The sequence below is a fragment of the Rhinoraja longicauda genome, chromosome 7, assembly GCF_053455715.1.
Source record: "Rhinoraja longicauda isolate Sanriku21f chromosome 7, sRhiLon1.1, whole genome shotgun sequence".
NCBI classification, from domain to species: domain Eukaryota; kingdom Metazoa; phylum Chordata; class Chondrichthyes; order Rajiformes; family Arhynchobatidae; genus Rhinoraja; species Rhinoraja longicauda.
In genome coordinates, this window is record NC_135959.1 from 44035743 (window position 1) to 44058733 (window position 22991).

The 22991-nt window shown below is 42.4% G+C and overlaps 1 protein-coding gene across 4 annotated transcripts in view; it reads left to right on the forward strand.

Annotated features, from left to right (window-relative positions):
• rnf6 (ring finger protein (C3H2C3 type) 6) overlaps nucleotides 1-15412 on the forward strand; it is a 42280-nt gene extending 26868 nt beyond the window's left edge. For 3 of the 4 annotated variants that reach the window (XM_078402410.1, XM_078402411.1, XM_078402412.1), the window contains 3 exons: nucleotides 8779-8992; nucleotides 11320-11424; nucleotides 13159-15412. In XM_078402410.1, coding sequence (XP_078258536.1) covers nucleotides 8779-8992; nucleotides 11320-11424; nucleotides 13159-14990 — 2151 coding nt within the window. In that variant the 3' untranslated portion in view covers nucleotides 14991-15412. Of the gene's footprint in view, nucleotides 1-8775; nucleotides 8993-11319; nucleotides 11425-13158 lie in introns of all 4 variants that reach the window. The other variant, XM_078402409.1, reaches the window with a different exon arrangement.
• Nucleotides 15413-22991: the final 7579 nt, after the last annotated feature.

Below are 22991 nucleotides of genomic sequence, written 5' to 3' on the forward strand. Positions count from 1 at the left end.
AGAAACTCCCTGAAACGTGTGCGTTTCACACTTCTATACCTTTTGCTCAATGGTAGAGGGGAGAAGAGAGAATGGCCAAGGTGCGACTCGTCCTTGATTATACTGGTGACCTTGTTGACATGGGTTTAAGGTGAGGTGGAAATATTTAATAGGAACCTGAGGGAAACATTTTTACCCAACGGGTAGTATAGGGTGGTGGGTGTATGGAACGAGCTACCGGAGGAGGTAGTTGAGGCAGGTACTATCGCAAATTTTAATAAACATTTAGACAGGTACGTGGATAGGACAGTTTTAGAGGGATTTGAGCAAAACACAGGCAGGTGAGACTAGTGTAAATGGAACATGTTGGTCGTTGTGGAAAAGTTGGGCTGAAGGTCCTGTTTCCACGTTGTATGACTCTGACTTTTTTATTCTATCTGCACTTCGAGTCTTGCTTCGATGTAAAAGTCCTGATCTTGTTAAAACTCCCATGCTAAACTCTGCATTGAATTCTACAGTAGAGCTGGAGTTCGCTGGAATTCCCCAGTAATTCCATTTGGAGACCTTTCTCCAGAATCCTCACAAGGTTGAACCCAGTCATTTGAACGGAGATCTTGCAACCGCTAATGAGAAAGGTTAGAAAAGGAAAAGTTTTTTTTTTTTAACTTGGTGATATTTATGCATTTTCAGGTGATTTAATGTCTGGTATTTTTAATAACTTCCAAAATGTGTGGTCCTGCTTTGTTATTTGTTATCTGTTAACCCTTTTCTCGACAGTTTTGGGGATGTGACTTGTTCCTGTCTGTGACCTGGTTACATTGTACTCTCAGGATCCTATCAAGTGCAGAATGTCCTTGGCCTGCAAGATCTTTAGACATATAGAGCCCTTCGGCCCACGAAGTCCGTGCCGACCAGTGATCACCCTGAACACTAACCCACACACAATTTTACAAATTACTAAAGCCAATTAACCTACAAACCTGTCTGTCTTTGTCGGAAAATAACTGCAGATGCTGGTACAAATCAAAGGTATCACAAAATGCTGGAGTAACTCAGCAGGTCAGGCTGCCTGACCTGCTGAGTTACTCCAGCATTTTGTGATACCTTCAACCTGTATGTCTTTGGAGTGTGGGAGGAAACCAGAGCACCTGGAGAAAACCTACGTGGTCATAGGGAGAACGTAAAACTCTGTGCAGATAGCACCAAGGATTGAACCCGGGTCTCTTGCGCTGTAAAGCAGCAACTCTACCGCTGCACCAATGAGGCCACCATGTTCTTCAACTTTCTTCAGCGTTCCAAGCCTAGCAAGTTTGGGAGAATTGTGATTTTTCAAGACTAGTGTAGCCAATGGACCCCATTTGGTAATAACTAATAAAGTTCTCCGCTGTCTGCTGTAACAGGGTCAACGCGTCCTAAACCTGTTCTCTCAATCATTTTTAGGTGCATCAAACTATCTTCATATTTCCCACCTCATGTCCTTTGTTCTGATCTTGGATGTATATTGCGGTTTCTTTGATATTGAGTATTGAAAACTTCCTGCCTAAAGATATTGGTAAAAAATACTTTTGCGTAGGCCACAGCATTTCATGAAGGCCACATTATTCAGCAGTTACAAATCAAGAATTAAATTAAAAAGGCGCTTTAATGCAAATAGCTGAAATTTTAGGAACTTCTCCTTAATGAACGCCCAGGAACGAAGACGATTGCAAAAAGTGGTAAACACTGTCCAGTCCATCATGGGTAGTGATCTCCCCACCATTGAAGGAATTCACAAGAGTTGTTGCCTCAAAAAGAAATCTAATATCATCAGAGACCTACACCACACTTGGCAATGCTCTCATTTCACTCCTGCCATCGGGAAGAAGATATCGAACCTGAAAACTACGTCCAGGTTTAGGAGCAACAACTTCCCTACAACAATCAGGCTATTAAACACTAGAACCTCCAGATAGGCTCAGAATTAGATAGACTTGGGGGCATTATTTTTGACTTTGCACGATTATTGTTTATTTGTCCGTTTAAAAAAACATATATATACTGAAGTTTTTTTTGTATATTACGGGTTTTACAGAGTGCTATCTTTACACAACTGTGTGTTGCTGCAAGTTAGAATTTCATTGTTTTGGTTTGGGACACATGATGACACATTCTTGCTACTGACAGGTAAATGCACATGTTGCTAATTCCAAATGCTGCCAATAGACATTTAAAAAAGAAAATCAAGAAACTGCAGGTGCTGGAAATCTGAAATAAAAAAGAAAATACACAATGCAGCTGGTCAGGTGCCATCTAAACGAGAAACAGAGTAATGTCGTTTTGTGTCAATGTTTAATAGTCTTTCAAGCAAAAAGTTAACTGCGTAGCATCTCTTCACAAAAGCTGCCTAACTTACTGAGTGCAACATTTTTTAAATTTACAATTTTAATCTGGGGATATTTTTTCATGTTTTTTTCTCTCTGCTGTTAATGGTATTTAAGAGTTTGGTTTTGAAGGTTCTGTATGGATGATAACATAAAGTGGCTGTTTCACTATAGACACTGTAGAAAGACAAAATGCTCAGCGGGTCAGGCAGCATCTCTGGAGAACATGGATAGGTGAGACTTTGGGTCCGAATCCTTCTTCAGGTTGATTGCGGGGGAGGTGGGGGGGGGGAAGAAAGTGGGAAAAGAGGAGAGGGAGGACAGAGCATGGCTAGTAATGGGTGTCACAGGCAGGGGAGGAGGGGGGTGGGGTATGATAGGCAGATTTTTTTACAAAGGCCAGGGATGGCAAAACATGTGTGAACCCAAAAAGGATAAATAGGATAAAGAGTTATGGCTTGAGAAATGCAAGGGTAGAAAAGTTGTTGCCAAAGGAAGGGATTGGAGCTGGAGGGAAGAAACCAGGGAGGGGTTTCTTCATGGTGATAGGGCAGCAGAAAGGGGGCTGTTTATGGGTTAGTTACCTAAAATTGGAGAATTTAATGTTCACCCTGTTTCACTGTGTCTGTCTCACTTAGCAGGGGATTCTGATATTTGTTGGAATTTATTCAGGATTGACTTTCCTTAGATCTACATGGGATTCTTTAGATGGTAATTTTCTTTAAAGACTGAATTACTCCAGTGTAATCATTCAACCCTCCATCTACAGTGTTGGATACTTCTCTGCATGTTTGTTGTTGCTGCTTCTGTTTCAGTAGCAGCTTGTGCAGAGCTGGATATTAATGATTAATGGCAGCATTTGTTGTTTCTTAAGTGTGTGTTGTACAACTTAAAGTAAGACATGGATTATGGAATTGGTTGTCACACACTAATAGCACTCTAGCCTCTAAATTACCTGATTATGGGTTCAAATCCCAAGCCACAATTTAAAACAAAGCTAGGCTGGGATTTGGAATTTGGAGATGATATGAACAACAGGTCTGCCACCAAATTTCCGGCACTTCTTTTAATCCGGACAAAATTACTAGAGCGCACTTGAACCCCCCCCCTCTCCTACCCCCCAGAAATCCCCCCGAATATGTGGCGCCTAAGCTGGGTGAGTCGGCCAATCTCAACCTCATTGGGATTTTATCGCCAATTGGCAAGTGGAATTTGCTCCCTGCAAACAAGGCTCTGAAGGCTAACAGATTTGTTCCAAAAGCCAACTTTCGAGGCGGTCTTTGTGGGCTGATATTTCGGCTCCTCTGTTGCCTAGGTGGACTGTTGCAATACCATTGAATTCCTCTCGTAGGCCATGACCTCTGTTGGTCTGAAAAAACGGATGATCCTGAAAGATTCTGGAGCCATGGGTTCTGGAAAATTGGTGGTGGACCTATATTTAAAAAGAAAAGTGAAGAGACAAAATAGGGACCAGTTGACATGATATAATTAATTGGAAAATTTACATTTTGTTCTTAAGGACTGGATAATGGAACTCTTCAAAAATAATAATTGGTTTGGATATAGTTACCAAGGAATTATGACAGCTAACAGACAGGGAGAAATAGCAATAAATCAAGTTGGTTGGCTGTAACCAGGGTGCAGCAAAGATCCATACTGGAGCCCCAGCAGTTTACAAGTTATAAAGGGAGATTCAATAGTTGGAGAACGAGGTCTTAAGTGTAATTTGATAGTGATTATGAATATTAAATTGAGGTGAGGCAGGGTAAATACGGAGAGCATCTAAAACTAAGGGTTCTAAATGCATAGGAAAGAACTGCAGTTGCTGGTTTAAATCAAAGATAGACACAAAATGCTGGAGTAACTCAGCGGGACAGGAAGCATCTCTGGAGAGAAGGAATGGGTGACGTTTCGGGAAAGACCCTTTGTCAGACTAAATTTAACTCCTTTACTAATGCAGCCATTAGGTAAATTGAGAGAAATTATGAGATTGATATAAAAAGTGAAACGTGCTAACACAGGACATGTTATGATCAGGAAGTAGAGATCTAAAAATCACATTGGAAACGAACAAGCAGAAAAAAGGTGTCTTCGAAAAAATATCAATGTTGGAATAAAACCTTTTTACAGGTAATCTTCCCGCAATAACCTGACTCCATTGTCATTTAAAACACAGTTGCCAGTTTCACCATGGGAGACCATGAAAAAGAAAAGTTATTGCTGATGTTGATACTTGTACAATGATTCCCTATGAAACAATGTAAGAATGGTGCGTTGTGTGATGGAGAATCATTGCACAGGCATCAAAAGAAGCCATTGCACCACACTTTCAACGCCCTCCCACGGTGCACATTCTGTCTTGGACCTTAAGCCCCTCTATCTCTTAAATACAGATCAGCCAGCCTTTCTGGTGCAATCCCTGTACCCTCATCACTTTTAATTAATTTTCTTCTCCTTTCTAAGTACAGATTCTTCCTCTTCTTAGACCCAATTCTGTGCCATTCCCATTGTTATTTTGTGCACTACATTTCAATTCAGGCTCTTTATTCTAACTAAACCATTCTGTATGTCTTTAAGATATGAAAATGTGTTGATGTCTCTTGTTCTAACGTGACTTGGTTGGTTAATTCAATAAATGTAGTAATGATTTTGTTTGACCAAATTCTATGGGTTGGAGACAGATATCGCCCCTGTGTCCCGTGCTAGAGAAACCTGATGTCTCTAAGATAAGTTCAAAAGTTATAGGAGCAGAATTAGGCCATTTGGCCCATCAAGTCTACTCTGCCATTCGATCATGGCTAATCTATCTTTCCCTCTCAACTCCATTTTCCTGCCTTCTCCCCATAACCACTGACACCTGTACTAATCAAGAACCTGTCATCAGCTGTTGGCTGATTTATTGTGGAGACAGCTGAAGCTGCTTGAGATCATTTGATTGGACTTGTTTCTTATGATTGATTCAGGATTGAAGAAGAATGGAACTCTTTTTTTCATGATTCACCTTTGTCATGTTACAGTGCCCTCCATAATGTTTGGAACATAGACCCATCATTTATTTATTTGCCTCCGACCACAATTTGAGATTTGTATAGAAAAAAAATCACATGTGGTTGAAGTGCACGTGGTCAGATTTTATTAAAGGGTGTTTGTATACATTTTGGTTTCACCATGTAGAAATTACAGCAGTGTTGAAACATAGTCCCCCCATTTCAGGGTACCATAATGTTTGGGACACAGCAATGTCATGTAGATGAATGTAGTCATGTTTAGTATTTTGTTGTATATCTTTTGCATGCAATGACTGCTTGAAATCTGCGATTCATGGGCATCACCAGTTGCTGGGTGTCTTCTCTGGTGATGCTCTGCCAAGCCTGTATTGTAGCCATCTTTAGCTTATGCTTGTTTTGGGGGCTAGTCCCCTTCAGTTTTCTCTTCAGTATATAAAAGGCATGCTCAATTGGGTTCAGATCAGTGATTGACTTGGCCACTCAAGAATTGACCATTTTTTAGCTTTGAAAAACCTTGGTTGTTTTAAAAGTATGTTTGGGATCATTGTCTTACTGTGGAATGAACTGCCAGCGAATGAGTTTTGAGGCATTTGTTTGAACTTGAGCAGATAGGATGTGTCTATACACTTCAGAATTCATTATGCTACTACCATCAGCAGTTGTATCATCAATGAGGATAAGTGATCCAGTACCTTCAGCAGCCATACATGCCCAGGCCATAACACCCCCACCACCGTGTTTCACAGATGAGGTGGTATGCTTTAAATCTTGGGCAGTTTCTTCTCTCCTCCATACTTTGCTCTTGCCATAACTCTGATATAAGTTAATCTTCGTCTCACCTGTCCACAAGACTTTTTTCCAGAACCGTGGTTGCTCTTTTAAGTACTTCTTGGCAAACTGTAACCTGGCCATCCTATTTTTGCAGTTAACCAGTGGTTTGCATCTTGTAGTGTAGCCTCTGTATTTCTGTTCATGAAGTCTTCTGTGGACAGTGGTCATTGACAAACCCACACCTGACTCTTGTAGAGCGTTTCTGATCTGTCGGACAGGTGTTTGGGGATTTTTCTTTATTTTAGAGAGAATTCTTTTGTCATCAGCTGTGGAGGTCTTCCTTGTCCTGCCAGTCCCGTTGTGATTAGTAAGCTCACCAGTGCTCTCTTTCTTCTGAATGATGTTCCAAACATTGATTTTGGTAAGCCTATGGTTTGGATGATGTCTAACAGTTTTATTCTTGTTTCTCAGTCTCATAATAGCTTCCTTGACTTTCATTGGCACAACCTTGGTCCACATGTTGATAAACAGCAATAACAATTTTGAAAGGTGATTGAAAGGCTGGAGGAAAGACCAGGTGCTGAGAGCTCTCTTATGCCTGCATTAAGGAGGCATTTAAACACACCTGAGCAATTACAAACACCTGTGAAGCCATGTGTCCCAAACATTATGGTGCCCTGAAATGGGGCGACTGTGTATAAACACTGCTGTAATTTCTACATGGTGAAACCAAAATGTATAAAAATACCATTTAACAAAATCTGACTGTGCACTTTAACCACATGTGATTTTTTTTCTATAACAAATCTCAGTTTGTGGAGAACAGAGGCAAATAAATAAATGATGGGTCTTTGTCCCAAACATTATGGAGGGCATAATAATGTGTTTTGATTTGCAGGGGAGAATGGTAATGTTGAAATACTGATATAAATATACTTCAATATTGAACATCTATCCCTTATGCTTAATAATGATGGTGTGTGTTGTAAATAGCTTGAAATTCAATAAGAATATTGTAAAATGTATTTAGTCTCATGATAATTTGGCCTGATGACTTGTTACTTTCTAAATAATAGCTTCCCAATTTCACTTACAACGTTGTTGCATTAACTTGACTTACTTCTGATTTACATGATTTTCATTCACAGCTTCAGTTTCAGTGTTTGGCCTACATGAAGTTATGATAATCCTAAATGTGAAGATGAAAAAAAAAATTGGCAGATGCTGGAACGTAACTAAATGGGTGTTTTCAAAAATATCTTGGTACATGGGCAGCATCAGTGAAGAGAGCTAATATTTCAGACATGATTTTCATCAGAATTCTTGTGTGTTCCACATAAAAAATTTTTAAAGAGTGTTTGGGTCTAGACCTGAAACACTATCCGCGCATTCCCTCTGCAGATGCTGCCTGACCCATTGAGTTCCTTCAGCACTTTATTTTTTGCTCAAGATTCCAGCATCTGCACTTCCTTGAGTCTACATTTTTATAGAACACTTGATCTTTGGTAAAATTGATTAAAACCATAAATCAACATCAATGGCGAATTATCTTGCATTCCTATTGATAAACTCCAATTGTATAATTTCTCAGCTGCTATAACATCCGATTTATATTTGTCATCGCATGTTATACAATGCTTTTGCGATTGTATTAAGTAAACAATATATTTTTGCAAAATTAACATCAAGTTCCCATGGTTATTGGACAAGTTGAATGTGACTTTTTGCCATGACAGAAAAACATTTGAGACTGCCTTTTTAGTCTAGTTTTGGGTTATTTTAATGTTCATCAGAATGTATATTGATAAACAATAAAATAACTTTATATTTTACTGCCTGCCATCACCATTAAGCATTCCTATTGTCGAACTAGTGTAACTGAATATATATCAGTAGCCCGCATCATACTGTGTATCATGGTGATGTAGAAAAAAGGAACTGCAGATGCTGGTTTACTAAGGAAAGACAAAATGCCAGAGTAACACAATGGGTTACAAAGACATCAACATTACAATAGATAATAGGTGCAGGAGTAGGCCATTCGGCCCTTCGAGCCAGCACCGTCATTCAATATGATCATGGCTGATCATTCTCAATCAGTACCCCGTTCCTGCCTTCTCCCCGTACCCCCTGACGTCGCTATCCTTAAGAGCTCTATCTAGCTCTCTCTTGAATGCATTCAGAGAATTGGCCTCCTGCCTTCTGAGGCTGAGAATTCCACAGATTCACAACTCTCAAACAACATATAACAATAATAAACTAAATAAACATTTTAAGGGATGACGGAAAGGTAAATTTAATTATTTTGCTCCCTTCCATAAAATTTAGCCTGAATTTTCAAATGTGAGGGAGGGTGAATTACATTTGACATCAACCATTAAGTTTTGATATAAACGGGTTACAGGTGAACCAGCGAAGAAATAGCATAATATATTCAAGTCGGTTAATGGAATTAATTGTTGGAACTGTCACCGTTTTATCTTTTGGACAAAAAGAGGTGATTTATTGTGCACAATGCATAAAAAATTAACTAAATGAAAGAAAGTATAAACACTGTTTTGACCATTTTTGTTCCTCACTCATTTGATAACTGTAATTATAAATTTCCTGCTTTGAAGATCAACTTAATTTCAAAGGGATTATTTTTGTTTTATGAGCAGTTAGTTGGAATTCCCAGGACCATGGACTCTCCTAATTCCACCAACCACCACGGCGATCAACAGGCACCCGCAGAAAACATCGGCCGCAATGAAGACGAGCGGAGGCGACAGTTGGAGCGTTTGAGCCGAGAGGAGGCGTACTATCAGTTCATCAACGACCTGAGCGAAGAGGACTACCGACTAATGAGAGACAGCAATTTACTTGGCACTCCTGGTAAGATCAAGCACAGTGACAAATTCCCCCTGATTGTGGTGGATCTTAATTTTGTTTAGTTCAGAGGTGCAGTGCAGTAATAGGCCCTTCGGCCCACTGAGTCTGTGCCAACCAGCGATCCCCACAGACTAACACTATCCTACAGATTCGGGACAATTTTACCAAGGCAATTAACCTACAAACCTGTACGTCTTTGGAGTGTTGGAGAAAACCTACGCAGTCACAACTTGTACGAGAACGTACAAACTCCGTACAGACAGGGCCCATAGTCAAGATCGAACCTGGGTCCTATACCAATCAAGAATCTGTCAATCTCCACCTTAAAAACATCCAGTGACGTGGCCTCCTAAACCTTCTGTGGCAGTGAATTCCACAGATTCACCACCCCTGACTAAAGAAATTCTTCCTCCTCTCCTTTCTAAAGGTGCATCCTTTTATTCTGAGGCTATGGCCTCTGGTCCTCAACTCTCCCACTAGTGGAAACAACTTCATATCCACTCGATCCATTCGTTATTCGGTAACTATTCAAATTTCCTGCCTTTAATAATATCACCTATCATTTTTCTAAACTCTGGGTATAGACCAAATCTGTTTACCCTTTCCCTGCAAGACAACCCTTCATTCCAGGACTCAACCCAATGAATCTTCTGAATGCAAGTGTATCCCTTCTTAACTTTGGAGACAGCTACAGGTAGTTCTGCTGTGACACATGTTTCATAGCGTGATTGGCGAATTAGGGGACACTATTTCAATGGTACTTTTTTTGTCACATGAATCGAGATACAGTGAAATTAATTTTTGTATACAGTTCAGTGCAAGTAATCACTCCATTGAGGTAACATAGAAACATAGAAAATAGGTGCAGGAGTAGGCCATTCGGCCTTTCGTGCCAGCACCAACATTCAATATGATCATGGCTGATCATCCAAAATCAGTACCCCGCTCCTGCTTTTTCCCCAAATCCCTTGATTTCTTTAGCCCTAAGAGCTAAATCTAACTCTCTTGAAAACATCCAGTGAATTGGTTTCCACTGCCTTCTGTGGCAGAGAATTCCACAGATTTACAACTCTCTGGGTGAAAAGGTTTTTCCTCATCTCAGTCCTAAATGGCCTCCCCCTTATTCTTAAACCGTGGCCTCTGGTCCTGGACTCCCCCAACATGGGGAACATTTTTCCTGCATCTTGCCTGTCCAATCCCTTCAGAATTTTATGTCTATATAAATATACTGAAACTCTCGTTTGTTTGTTTGTTTGTTCCTGAACTACAGCCAAAACGGTACACGATAGCGCAACAAGTTTAGGCCCACCTTACTCACCATCGTCCCTTTGGTGCTAATGGAAGAAGTTTCATTGAAATCGTTGTTATATTTTTAAAGTTATTCACATTTTAAAGTTTAAGTCTATCTCCTGGGGAGGGAGAGGGGAGGATGAAGTGGGGTTGAGGGGGATGGAGTGGGGGGGAAGAGGGATGGGGGGAGAGGGAGGAGGGGGAGAAGGGAGGAGGGGGGAGGAGAGGGTGCTGCACCAATGCAGGAGATGTTTGGGCCCAACGGATCCACTTGGTCTAGTGTTCTATAAGGTCCCCTCTCATCCTTCAAAATTCCAGTGAATACAAGCTCAGTCGACCCATTCTTTCATCATATGTCAGTCCCGCCATTCCAGTAAGTAACCTGGCGAACCTACGCTGCACTCCCTCAATAGCAAGATTATCGTTCATCAAATTAGGAGACCAAAACTGCACACAATGCTCCAGGGGTGGTTTCACCAGGCCCCTGTACAACTGCAGTAGGACCTTCTTGCTCCGAAACTCAAATCCTCTCGCTGTGAAGGCCAACATGCCATTTGCTTTCTTCACTGCTTGTTGTACCTGCATGCTTGCTTTCAGTGACTAATGTACAAGGACACCCAGGTTGATGGTAGCTCAGGACCGCTCTCTAGTTGGTGGTAGGATGGTTCAGTTGCCTGGTGACTGCTGAGAAGAAACTGTCCCTGAATCTGGAGGTGTGCGTTTTCATACTTCTGTACCTCTTGCCTGATGGTAGAGGGGAGAAAATTAAGCAGATTCGTGTGGGAATGCACTCTATGTAAAACGACAATTGTTTGAAGTTTATCAATACACAATGTTTGAGAAATCAGTGCAAATATCTTGGCTGATCGAAAATAAATTCAACTCGTATCAATATATCTGCAAATTTACAAACAATGAAAATGCAGTTTCTTGAATAATGTCAAAATATAACTTGATTTTATTTTGAACTTCTATGTTGTGTCAATTTAGATGTAAGTGCCCCAGATTTGGTATGACTTGTTCTGTTTACCCCATTTCAGGTGAAATTACAGCAGAGGAACTGCAGCAGCGGCTCAATGGTGCTAAAGATCATTTAACGACTCAAAACAGCCTTGGAAGTAATGAGCAAAGTACTGAGAATCAAGGCAAGTGTTGAGTGGGGTTTGCTGTTATAGTTATGATCTTAAAATGTTTTACCTGTTGCAGTGTTGGAAGATAAAGTTTGAGAATTGTATCTTCAGTTTGTGAGCTTTACTTGAGGAAAATCAGGCCTCCACATTTTTGTAGGAGGTGTGCATAAATTAACAACAACAAAGAGACATGTCAAAATTTTTTACACAAAATATTTTGTACGGCTCATTTGAGAGCTTGGAATTGGTGGGTTGATGTTGCTTGCGTTGTTACATTTTGCTCCTCTCTTGGAAGACAGGATAGGAAAATGCACCGTTCAATCTCCAATTTATAGACCACTTCCCAAATTTAGCTCCCACGCGCCTCATATTATAATTAAATTGCACATGTTTCCTACAGTGACATCAATAATTTGCATCTAATGGAAGGACCCGGCAAAGAATAAATCCCTTTTGCTTAGTGTAGGAAAATAACTGCAGATGCTGGAACAAATCGAAGATATCACAAAATGCTGGAGTAACTCAGCAGGTCAGGCAGCATCTCAGGAGAGAAGGAATGGGTGACGTTTCGGGTCGAGACCTGTCTTCAGTCTGAAGAAGGGTCTCGACCCGAAACGTCACACATTCCTTCTCTCCTGAGATGCTGCCTGACCTGCTGAGTTACTCCAGCATTTTGTGATCCCTTTTGCTTTGTCAGCGTTTACTATTGAAATAGATATGAAATAGCTTGATAGTTTTAATTTCTGTAAGTCATGTGCTTTTAAAAATGTTAGCTAGTCCATGAATGCAATCTATGGGTTTAAATTATTGCAAAGAAATTTGCATTGGAATAATTGCATTGTGCAATTCATGAGGTGCAAACTCCTGTTGTAGGTTAACTGTATTTGTAGAAACGAGGAACTGCAGTTGTTATTTACGCAAAAAGACACAAAGTGCTGGAGTTACTCTGCGGGTCAGGCAGCATCTCTGGAGAACAAGGATCGGTTACATTTCGGGTAGGGACCCTTCTTTCTGAAATGTCATCTATCCACGTTCTCCAGAGATGCTGCCTGATCCGCAGAGTTACACCAAACACTTTCTATCTTCAGCTGTATTTGATTCTGTTTTTCAGCATGGCAATCAATGGGCTGCATCCAGTTTTTGTTTATATCTCTTTTAAATTTTAATTAATTGGAAGATACAGCCTGGGAACACTCCCTTCAGCCCACCAAGTCCACACCTGTTCTCACTAATTATATATGATCCCACTGTCGCATCCACTCCCTACTTACGAGGGATAATTTACAGGGGTCAATTAACCTACAAACCCGCATGTCTTTGGGATATTGGAGCACCCAGAGGAAACCCTCATGGTCACAGGGAGAAGGTGCAAACTCCACGCAGACAGGGCATGAGGTCAGGATCGAACCTGGGTATTTGGAAACTGTGAGGCAGCAGCTCTTTCAACTGTCCATGTGTCATCCCAACTGAGCCTCATCCTGGGTTTTTGGTTATATATCTTTTGAAATGTAATTTGTGTTTTATAGGATGTGATTCCGTTCTTAACTAAAATATTTTAGTGGATGGGATAGGTTTAGAGGGATATGAGTCAAATGCAGGCTGGTGGGACTCGTGTAGATGAAGCACCTTGCTTGGCATGAGCAAGCTGGGCTGAAGGGCCTGTTCCAAAGCTGTATGACTAAGCGTAATTTTTTGATGAATTAACATTTTGGTTTTTCTCCCCCCCCCCCCACCCCTGCCTTTTTATAGGCTCTGACTTGCCAGGAGAAAGCTCCAATAGTGATTCCCTGCTGGAGTGGCTGAACACGTTTCGACGCACAGGAAATGCCACGCGCAGTGGACAAAGTGGGAACCAGACGTGGAGAGCGGTGAGTCGGACCAACCCCAACAGCGGTGAATTCCGCTTCAGCCTCGAAATCAACATCAATCACGAACACGAAGCAGTCAGTGGTCAGTCCATGGATACGTCCACACTGGAAGGTAACGCAAATGGGAACTTGGAAAATGCTCAGCAACAAAGTGCGTCTCGTGTTTCCAGTCGTACCAGAAGTCGAACTCGAGCCCACATCCAACCAGCCATTGCGCGGACCAGTTCTGCCAGTAATTTCGGAGCTGTGGTCAGAGTTGAGGAAGTAGAAAGCGTGGAAGTTACTCCACCTGTGGTCCAAAGGAATATGAGGAGCAGAACAGTTGAGATCACAACCGGTAGGCAAAGGTCCAGGAGACAGAGTGCTAATCAGCAAGCAGCTTCGAGCGTGGTCGGGGAACGGAGAACAAGTAGGCGCAGAGCAGATTGGCAGAACGTTAGAACAGTACATGAAGAGGAGCAACAAGGTCGCATTGCACTTGAGGACTTGGAGAGGCACGCTATACAAACCGCGATAAATGAGAATGACTTTCAGGGACGAATGGAACAGCGCAGATCCTCTTGGAATTTACAGAACAGGCGCAGCCGATCGCCCTTGCGTAGAGAAAGCACCGCCGTAAATCCTACAGATCCAACCTCATCTCGGCGAGATAACTACGTGGAGCGGAGACAGAGTGCCAGGAGGCAACGGGGGACTGTAGACCAATCCACCATGACCACAGAAGAAATGCAGGCTGCCAGTGGGAGCACCACGGTCCCATCGTCAGGTGGAGGCGTGTTGAGACAGGAGGCCGTGGATGAAAGGGAGCGAAATCATTCTAGCGGGTCGTCTTCGGCCGTTCGAAGACATCCCACCATTATGTTGGATCTTCAGGTTAGAAGGATACGTCCTGGAGAAAACCGAGATCGTGATAGCATCGCTAACAGAACTCGATCCCGGGTCCGAATGGCAGAAAACACCGTGACTTTTGAAAGTGACAGTGGCGGTTTCCGGAGAACCATCTCACGATCAGAACTTGCGGGTATTAGAACTTACGTTAGCACCATTCGTATACCTCTACGTAGGATATCTGAGACTGGGCTTGGAGAGCCATCATCAATAGCCTTGAGGTCAATACTTCGTCAGATTATGACAGGATTTGGTGAGCTGAGCTCCCTCATGGAGAACGATTCAGATTCTGAACTTAACCAAAGAGTTCAGCCGAACCCATCAGACAGCTTTGATTCTGTAAACCTGCAGTCCAACCCAAATCTAAACCTCCCTCATTCAAGGAATGAATCAGCCGACAGATTAACTGGAGACCACTCGGCGAGGGTTCACGAAAACCTGCAGAACGAGAACTTTGACCGCGCTGCTGAAAGCATGGAGACAAGACAAATTCGAGATACGAACAGTTTGGTAGAAAACGGTACCCTGCCAATATTACGGCTTGCTCACTTCTTTTTGCTGAATGATGACGATGAGGAAGAGAGGCAGAGGGGTCTAACCAAAGAACAAATTGACAATCTTACGACTCGGAATTACGGAAGTATTAGTGCAGAGAACGAAGTCAGTAAAACCTGCAGCGTGTGTATTAATGACTATGCAGTTGGAAACAAGCTCAGACACCTGCCTTGTGCACACGAGTTTCATATTCATTGCATTGATCGCTGGCTTTCAGAAAACTCCACCTGTCCAATTTGTCGACAGCCAATCTTGGGCTCCAGTAATTGATCGAGGAGACTGAACTTGAGCTGCTTGTTCATTTTGGAAATTTCTAAGCACTAGAAACCATTCATGGGAATTTGTAAAACAAAGGTTATAGATTATATTATAGAACCATTAAATACATTCTTATTGCTTCTTGCTGAAGCTTTATTTTTTTAGATTTTTTTGTTGAGCTGAGCACTTTGTCATTGGAATGAATGGAGCTGAAGGAAGTGAGCCAACCTGAAGTATATTATTGAACATTAATCATATATGTAAAACATTGTATTGTAGATGCAATTATGATTTATGGTGTGCTCTTTTTGTTACAAGATAACAGCGCAGACTAACAAAACAATTGTTATTCAGTCTGACTAATAGTATAATGTACCTGGCGAGCAGAATTAAATTGCTCATAATCTTTGAATATGATAAATAAAATAAAACTTTACACACTGAAAATAAGCTTGGTGTTCTGCAAATAAAAAACAATGCAAACATTTGCAAGGAAATGAACTAATTTTCCCACAAAATTTCAATAAAACCTTTTGATGGTCGCCTTAACCTTTAGATTGGGAAGCAATAATCCTTGTGTACTTCAGATGTTGTGTGTCTATGAACGCGGTGAGATTGTGAACCATATTTTCCTTCACCCACCCATCCCTCACTAATACAAATACCATTTTCTTTTGTACAAATATATTTACTCTCATTGGCTTTGCTAAAATTGTTTTTCTTTGTCATGTCAAAGATTCTTATGTTTCCCAATTTATTTAATCTAAAATTATCTTGTCAACCTACTATTCACAACTTTGGGTTTGAATTAAGTTTATTGCCACGTGTACTGAGGTGAAAAGCTTTTGTTGTATGCTAACCAGTCACCTGCATGGTAATTGAAAGTTTAGTTTTCGACTCTATGGGTTTGGAATAGCAATATGTTCCACAAAGCTCTCTTCACAACATAAACAGCACCATAAATGAGAGCTTCCCCTGGCTGGTTATATCGTCTCAGAAATAAGGATGTTGAGAACCCTAATGTACAGAATCTTGCGATAGTTAAACTTATAGCGATTATGTGTCCAAAGGATTTTGGGCGCAAAGATATTGGTATTTTTAGAAACAATGTGCAACATCAAATTAGTCTAGAGATAAGGAACTGCAGATGCTGGTTTTCCAAAAAAGACACAAAGCGCTGGAGTAATAGTGGACCCAACCTCATGAGGACATGGATCGGTGACATTATGGCTCGGGACCATTCTTCAGACTGATTATAGTAGTGGGGGAAGAACATAGCCAGGTAAGTGATAGGCAAATACAGGTGAGGGTGAAGGGAGGTTTGATTAGCAGATGGTTGGACAGTGCCAGAGATAAAAGACAAAAGCCTGTAAGGTTAGAAAAGAGGTGTGAAATGTGAAGCCAGAGGAAGAGATATAAGGGGGAAGGGACAGAATTCAGTAAGGGCTCAGGGAAGTGAGGGGTGGGCGCGCACGGGAGAATGTTTGTTGGTCAGATTCCTAAAATTGAAGAATTCAGTGTTCATATCATTGGGTTGTCTGCTTCCCAAGTGGAGTATGTGCTGTTCCTCCAGTTTGCATGTGGCCTCACTGGCAATGGAAGAGGTCCAGGACAGTACGGTTAGTATGATTGATCTCCCATTTTTTAATCTCTCAGATTACTGTTCTATGTTTAGAACAGTGTGAAATTCCCCAGGAATGTTTTCAGATCTGGTGCTGGATAGTTTATCTGCAAGGAGGTGAATTAAGTGGATGAATAATGGAATAGTATTAGTGTCAAACTAGAATTGGTTGAAACCGTGGTTTTTAAAAGCCATCTGGTTACATTAGTTTAGAGATACAGTGTGGAAATAGGCCTTTTGGCCCACCAAGTTCACGCCGACCAGCGATTACCCGTACACTAATTCCATCCTACACTTTAGGGACAATTTACGGAAGGCAATTAATCTACCATCCTGTACGTCTTTGGAATGTGGGAAGAAACCAGAGCACCTGGAGAAAGCCCATACGGTCACAGGGAGATCATACAAAGCATGCAGACAACGCCCGGAGTCAGGATCGAACCTGGATCTCTGGCGCAGTAAGGCAGCAACTACCGCTGTGCTACTTGTTCTCTCTTTTATTTGAGCCAGCTATTGGGTGGTCACTTATGTCTTTATTTCATAAGCTGAATGTCTCCTTTAGTGTGTAATTTGGAGTTGTGTCATAGATAGCCCTGTCCCCTTACTTTACAATGCAATGCAATACAATACAATACAATATATCTTTATTGTCATTGTACAGGGGTACAACGGGATTGGGAATGCGACTTCCATACGATGCAATAAATTATTTAGCTAATCAGTATAAATTTAGACAACCCAGTGAAACAAAATTAGAAACCGTTTTAAAACAGAATATAGTGCAAGTAGGTCTGTGCCAGTTCGCTGTGCGATGTAACCGACTCAGCAAGACCGGTTCATAGCAATACTATTTTATTAATGCTGGATTAAAACTATAATTCAACATCATACTTGAGCTCAACAACAAGTCTCACAGCACCAAGGCCCCGGGTTCGATCCTGACTTTGAATGCTGTCTGTGCGGAGTTTGCACGTTCTCCCTGTGTCTGTGAGTTTCCTCCGGGTGCTCTGGTTTCCTTCCACCTCCCAAATATGCGTGGGTTTGTAGTTTAATTGCCCTCTATGAATTGCCCCTAGTGTGTAAACGTGAGATAAGATAGAACTAGTGTGAACGGGTTATTGATGGTCGGCAAGGACTTAGGGGCCTGCTTCCATGCTGTATCTCTAAGCGAAACTAAACTAAACCCACTGAGTTACTCCAGCACTGTGTTTTTTTTAATGCAACACCTCAAATTGGTCCTCAGCTGGCCCACTAGATGGCGTAGAGATGGGGATGTGAGCAGAGCTGGGTAAGATCGTGGAGGCCTCGGCACCAGAGGTCACCAGCTCCTTCGTACATGTCAGCTCCTGAGCTTGGGCACTGCTTCAGCTGAGAATAACCAGCGCCAGTGTGAGTTTCAGCTCCTTTTCTTTACAGCATGCTGTCTCTGCAGTTTACTGGAAAATTGTAATATCAATCGTGCAAAAGTAGAACATTTACCTGTGATATTGGGTCAATATTAAAGAGGGGAGGAGAATACAGTACAGGAACAGGCCCTTTGGCCCACAATGTCTGTGCCGAACATGATGCCACAATAAACTACTCCTCTTCCTACGCATGACCCATATCCCTCCACTCCCTGCAATTCCATGTGTCTACCTAAATGTCTCTTAAATACCACTATCGTATCTGCCTCCACCACTACTTCTGTCAGTTCCCAGCACCCTCCACTCTTTAGACTTTAGAGATATAGAGTGGAAACAGGCCCTGCAGCCCACTGAGTCCGTGCCAACCAGGAATCATATAGTCACAGGGAGACCGTACAAACTCCGTAGACAGGACTCGTAGTCAGGATGGAACCTGGGTCTCAAGCGCTGTAAAGCAGCAGCTCTACCTCTATGCTACTGTGCCGCCCCACCCTCTGTGCATAAAACTTGCCCCATACATCTCTATTAAACTTTGGCCCTCTCACCTTCAAGCTATGCCCTTGTGAACAGTGAAACTTGCACCTATTTTGATTGGCACCATGAACTCCATCCACATGTCATATTTAAAGGCACTATCAGAAGCACTGCTTTAATTAGTCTCCCTGTTTCCACTGTTTAGACAAATACTCAATTGAAAATTAGTTGTGAGTCACTCCATGTATTTAGACTATTATTGGTAAAATAATGATTGATCACTTGATTCAATTGGCAGACAAAGCAGTTTCTTAGCATTATAGTTTTTTCTCTCAAAAACTAAAACCGTTTCGGAAAATTAATGGAAGGTGTTCCTAAATATCTCTTCATAACAGAACAGAAAATCTTAGCGCAATACAGCACAAAAAGTATAAAACCAAAATAAATCCTACTTTTGCAAGGGGATATGGTAGAACTGATTGATGGTGAATTTGAGACAGGTGGTAATTCCTTTGCACTATAATGTTGAACAAGACTTAACACAAATGGAAGAAGGTAAATTTGCCGTCCGTAGGTAGATTACACATTTTGGAAACACTACTCTGGATAGAGCATGCCATTGCATTCGAAAAGTTGAATTGATTGAAAGATACAACATGGAAATAGGCCAAAGATAGACACAAAAAGCCGGAGTAACTCAGCGGGACAGGCAGCATCTCTGGAGGGATGGAATGGGTGACGTTTCGGGTCGAGACCCTTCTTTAGACTGGTTTGGGATAAGGGAAACGAGAGATATAGATGGTGATGTGGAGAGATAAAAAATAATGAATGAAAGATGTGCAAAAAAGTAATGATGATAAAGGAAACAGGCCATTGTAAGATGTTTGTAAGGTGAAAATTAGAAGCCAGTGCGACTTGGGTGGGAGAGGGATAGAGAGAGGGAATGCTGGGGCAACCTGAAGTGAGAGAAATCAAAATTCATACCACCCATGGTATGCTGCCCAAGCCAAATACTGTATAAGATGCTGTTCCTCCAATTTGCATTTAGCCTCACTCCGACAATGGAGGAAGCCGAGGACAGAACATTCTGTGTAGGAATGGGAAGGAGAATTAAAGTGTTTAGCATCCAGGAGATCAGGTTGGTTCAGGCGGGCTGAGTGAAGGGATTCCGCAAAATGATCGCCCAGTCTGCGTTTGGTCTCGCCGATGTATAAGAGTCCACATCTTGAACAACGGATACAGTAGATGAGGTTGGAGGAGGTGCAAGCGAGCCTCTGCCTAACCTGAAAGGACTGTCGGGGTCACCGGACAGAATCAAGGGAGGAGGTATAGCGACAGGTGTTGCATCTTCTGCGGTGGGGAGGGAGTGGTTTGGGTGGGAAGGGATGGGTTAACCAGGGAATTGTGGAGGGAACTGTCTCTGCAGAAGGCGGAAAGGGTTGGAGATAGGAAAATGTGGTCAGTGGTGGGATCCCGTTGGAGGTGGTGGAAATTTCGGAGAATTATGTGTTGTATGCGACGGCTGATGGGGTGGAAGTTAAGGACTAGGAGGACCCTATCCCTGTTTTTTTTAAAAATTAAAAGATCTTATTGAGTTTTGGAGCAATGAAAGGGGCCGGATGCTCTATTCCTATTGTCTCATGTTGCCAGAGATTAATTACTTCATTAATTACATTAATTAATTAAAGAAGAAGGGTCTCGACCCGAAACATCACCCATTCCTCTCCTGAGATGCTGCCTGGCCTGCTGAGTTACCAAGCATTTTGTGAAATAAATACCGTTGATTTGTACCAGCATCTACAGTTATTTTCTTACAGAGGTTAATTACAGTGACTCCATTAACTATGTCAACAATATTCTTAATGGTTCATACTATTAAATTTCTCCTTTGGCAAAGAAAGAAGAAATTGTTTGAGCAATATCATTCCATAAATCATGGAGTCTATTGTTGAATCCAAACATGCTAATTATCAGTTTGGACCGATGCCTCCTTTCACTAAGGTAACAACTTTGTCAGAACATGTTGTGTTTACGTTTCATCTACTTTAGGGGTGGCACAGTGGCGCAGCGGTAGAGTTGTTTAAAATCCACCATCCCTCCCTGCCTGAAGTCCGCCACAATCATCCCACTGCCGAAAAAGTCTGTCATCAGCGGCCTTAACGACTACCGTCCGGTAGCACTTCCTGTCCTTCTATCGGTGCTCCATCGAGAGTGTGCTGGCATACTGTATAACCACATGGTATGCCAGCTGCTCAGAAAAGGACAGGAAGGCCCTTCAGAGGGTCATCACAAAGTGCTTCGAGAGACTGGTCCTGCAGCACATCAAAGCCAGCCTCCCACCCACCTTCGACCCATACCAGTTTGCCTACAGAGCAAATAGGTCTACAGGGGATGCCATCGACACTGCTCTTCACACTGCACTGACCCACCTTGAACACCAGGGGAGCTATGTGAGGATGCTCTTCCTCGACTTCAGCTCTGCCTTTAACACGGTCATCCCGAGCAGACTGGTCACCAAACTTTCTGACCTTGGATTTTCCCAAACCATCTGCCAATGGATCAAGTACTTCCTGACCAACCGCCCCCAGACCGTCAAAATAGGCCCTCACCTCTCCTCCACCATTACACTGAGCACCGGCTCACCACAGGGCTGTGTGTTGAGCCCCATCCTTTACTCCCTCTACACTCACGACTGCGCCCCCACCCATCCCACCAACACCATCATCAAGTTCGCGGATGACACGACTGTGGTTGGACTCATCTCAGGAGGAGATGAGACAGCCTACAGGGATGAAATCCAAAGGCTGGCAGCATGGTGTTCAGTGAACAATCTTGTCCTGAACTCCTCCAAAACAAAGGAACTTATAATAGACTTCAGGAAAACCAGTGCAGAATACGACCCACTCTACATCAATGGGGTCTGTGTGGAAAGGGTTCCCGCTTTCAGGTTCCTGGGTACGCACATCGCAGAGGATCTTACCTGGTCTACCAACACCATCACCACAGTGAAGAAGGCACAGCAGAGACTCCACTTCCTGAGGATCCTCAGGAAGACCAACCTGCAGGAGAAGCTCATGATGTCCTTCTATCGGTGCTCCATCGAGAGTGTGCTGGCATACTGTATAACCACATGGTATGCCAGCTGCTCAGAAAAGGACAGGAAGGCCCTTCAGAGGGTCATCACGACGGCCCAGAAGATCATCGGCTGCTCACTGCCCTCCCTGGAGCACCTGTTCAGCCTACGCTGCCTCAGTAGAGCAGGCAAAATAATAAAAGATTCATCCCACCCCGGCCACCGTCTGTTTGTTCATCTGCCCTCTGGTCGACGTTTCAGGTCGATCAAATCCCGAACAAACAGACTTAAGAACAGTTTTTACCCCAGGGCCATACGAGAACTGAACACTACCTTCTGCACTAGGCAACACTGTTAAAACTTTTGTACTTAATATAATTGTATTTATTTGTTTTTGCATTTATTGCATATATGTTTTTACGCACCGTCAGGATTGGCTATTTTTTAATTTCGTTGTACTCTTGCTATGGAGGGCGTGCAGCGTAGGTTCACTAGATTAATTCCCGGAATGGCGGGACTGTCGTATGTTGAAAGGCTGGAGCGATTGGGCTTGTATACACTGGAATTTAGAAGGATGAGGGGGGATCTTATTGAAACATATAAGATAATTAGGGGATTGGACACATTAGAGGCAGATAACATGTTCCCAATGTTGGGGGAGTCCAGAACAAGGGGCCACAGTTTGAGAATAAGGGGTAGGCCATTTAGAACGGAGATGAGGAAGAACTTTTTCAGTCAGAGGGTGGTGAAGGTGTGGAATTCTCTGCCTCAGAAGGCAGTGGAGGCCAGTTCGTTGGATGCTTTCAAGAGAGAGCTGGATAGAGCTCTTAAGGATAGCGGAGTGAGGGGGTATGGGGAGAAGGCAGGAACGGGGTACTGATTGATAGTGATCAGCCATGATCGCATTGAATGGCGGTGCTGGCTCGAAGGGCTGAATGGCCTACTCCTGCACCTATTGTCTATTGTCTATTGTCTACTCGTTGCAATGACAATAAATGAATATTATTATTATTATTATTATTATTATTGTTGTTGCCTTACAGTGCCAGAGACCTGGGTTTGAACCTGACTACAGGCAATGTCTGTGCTGAGTTTGTACGTTCTCCCTGAGACCGCTTGGGTTTTCTCCGGGTGCTCTGGTTTCCGCCCACACTCCAAAGATATACAGATTTGTAGGTTAATTAGCTTTTGTAAATTGTCTCTGGAGTGTAGGATAGTGCGAGTGCATGGGCTGATGCTGATTGCCATGCACTTGGTGGGCCAAAGGATATATTTCCAATTGTATCTCTCTAGTCTAAAGTAACATCTACTTAGCTCGTACAGTATTGTAGGACCACAGGGATATTACCTCTTATGTCCTTGCCAAGGTTTTATCCATCCAGCTGCTGAAAGAGATTATCTGGTCATTATTGGATGGCTATTTATAGCAGCTAACAAAT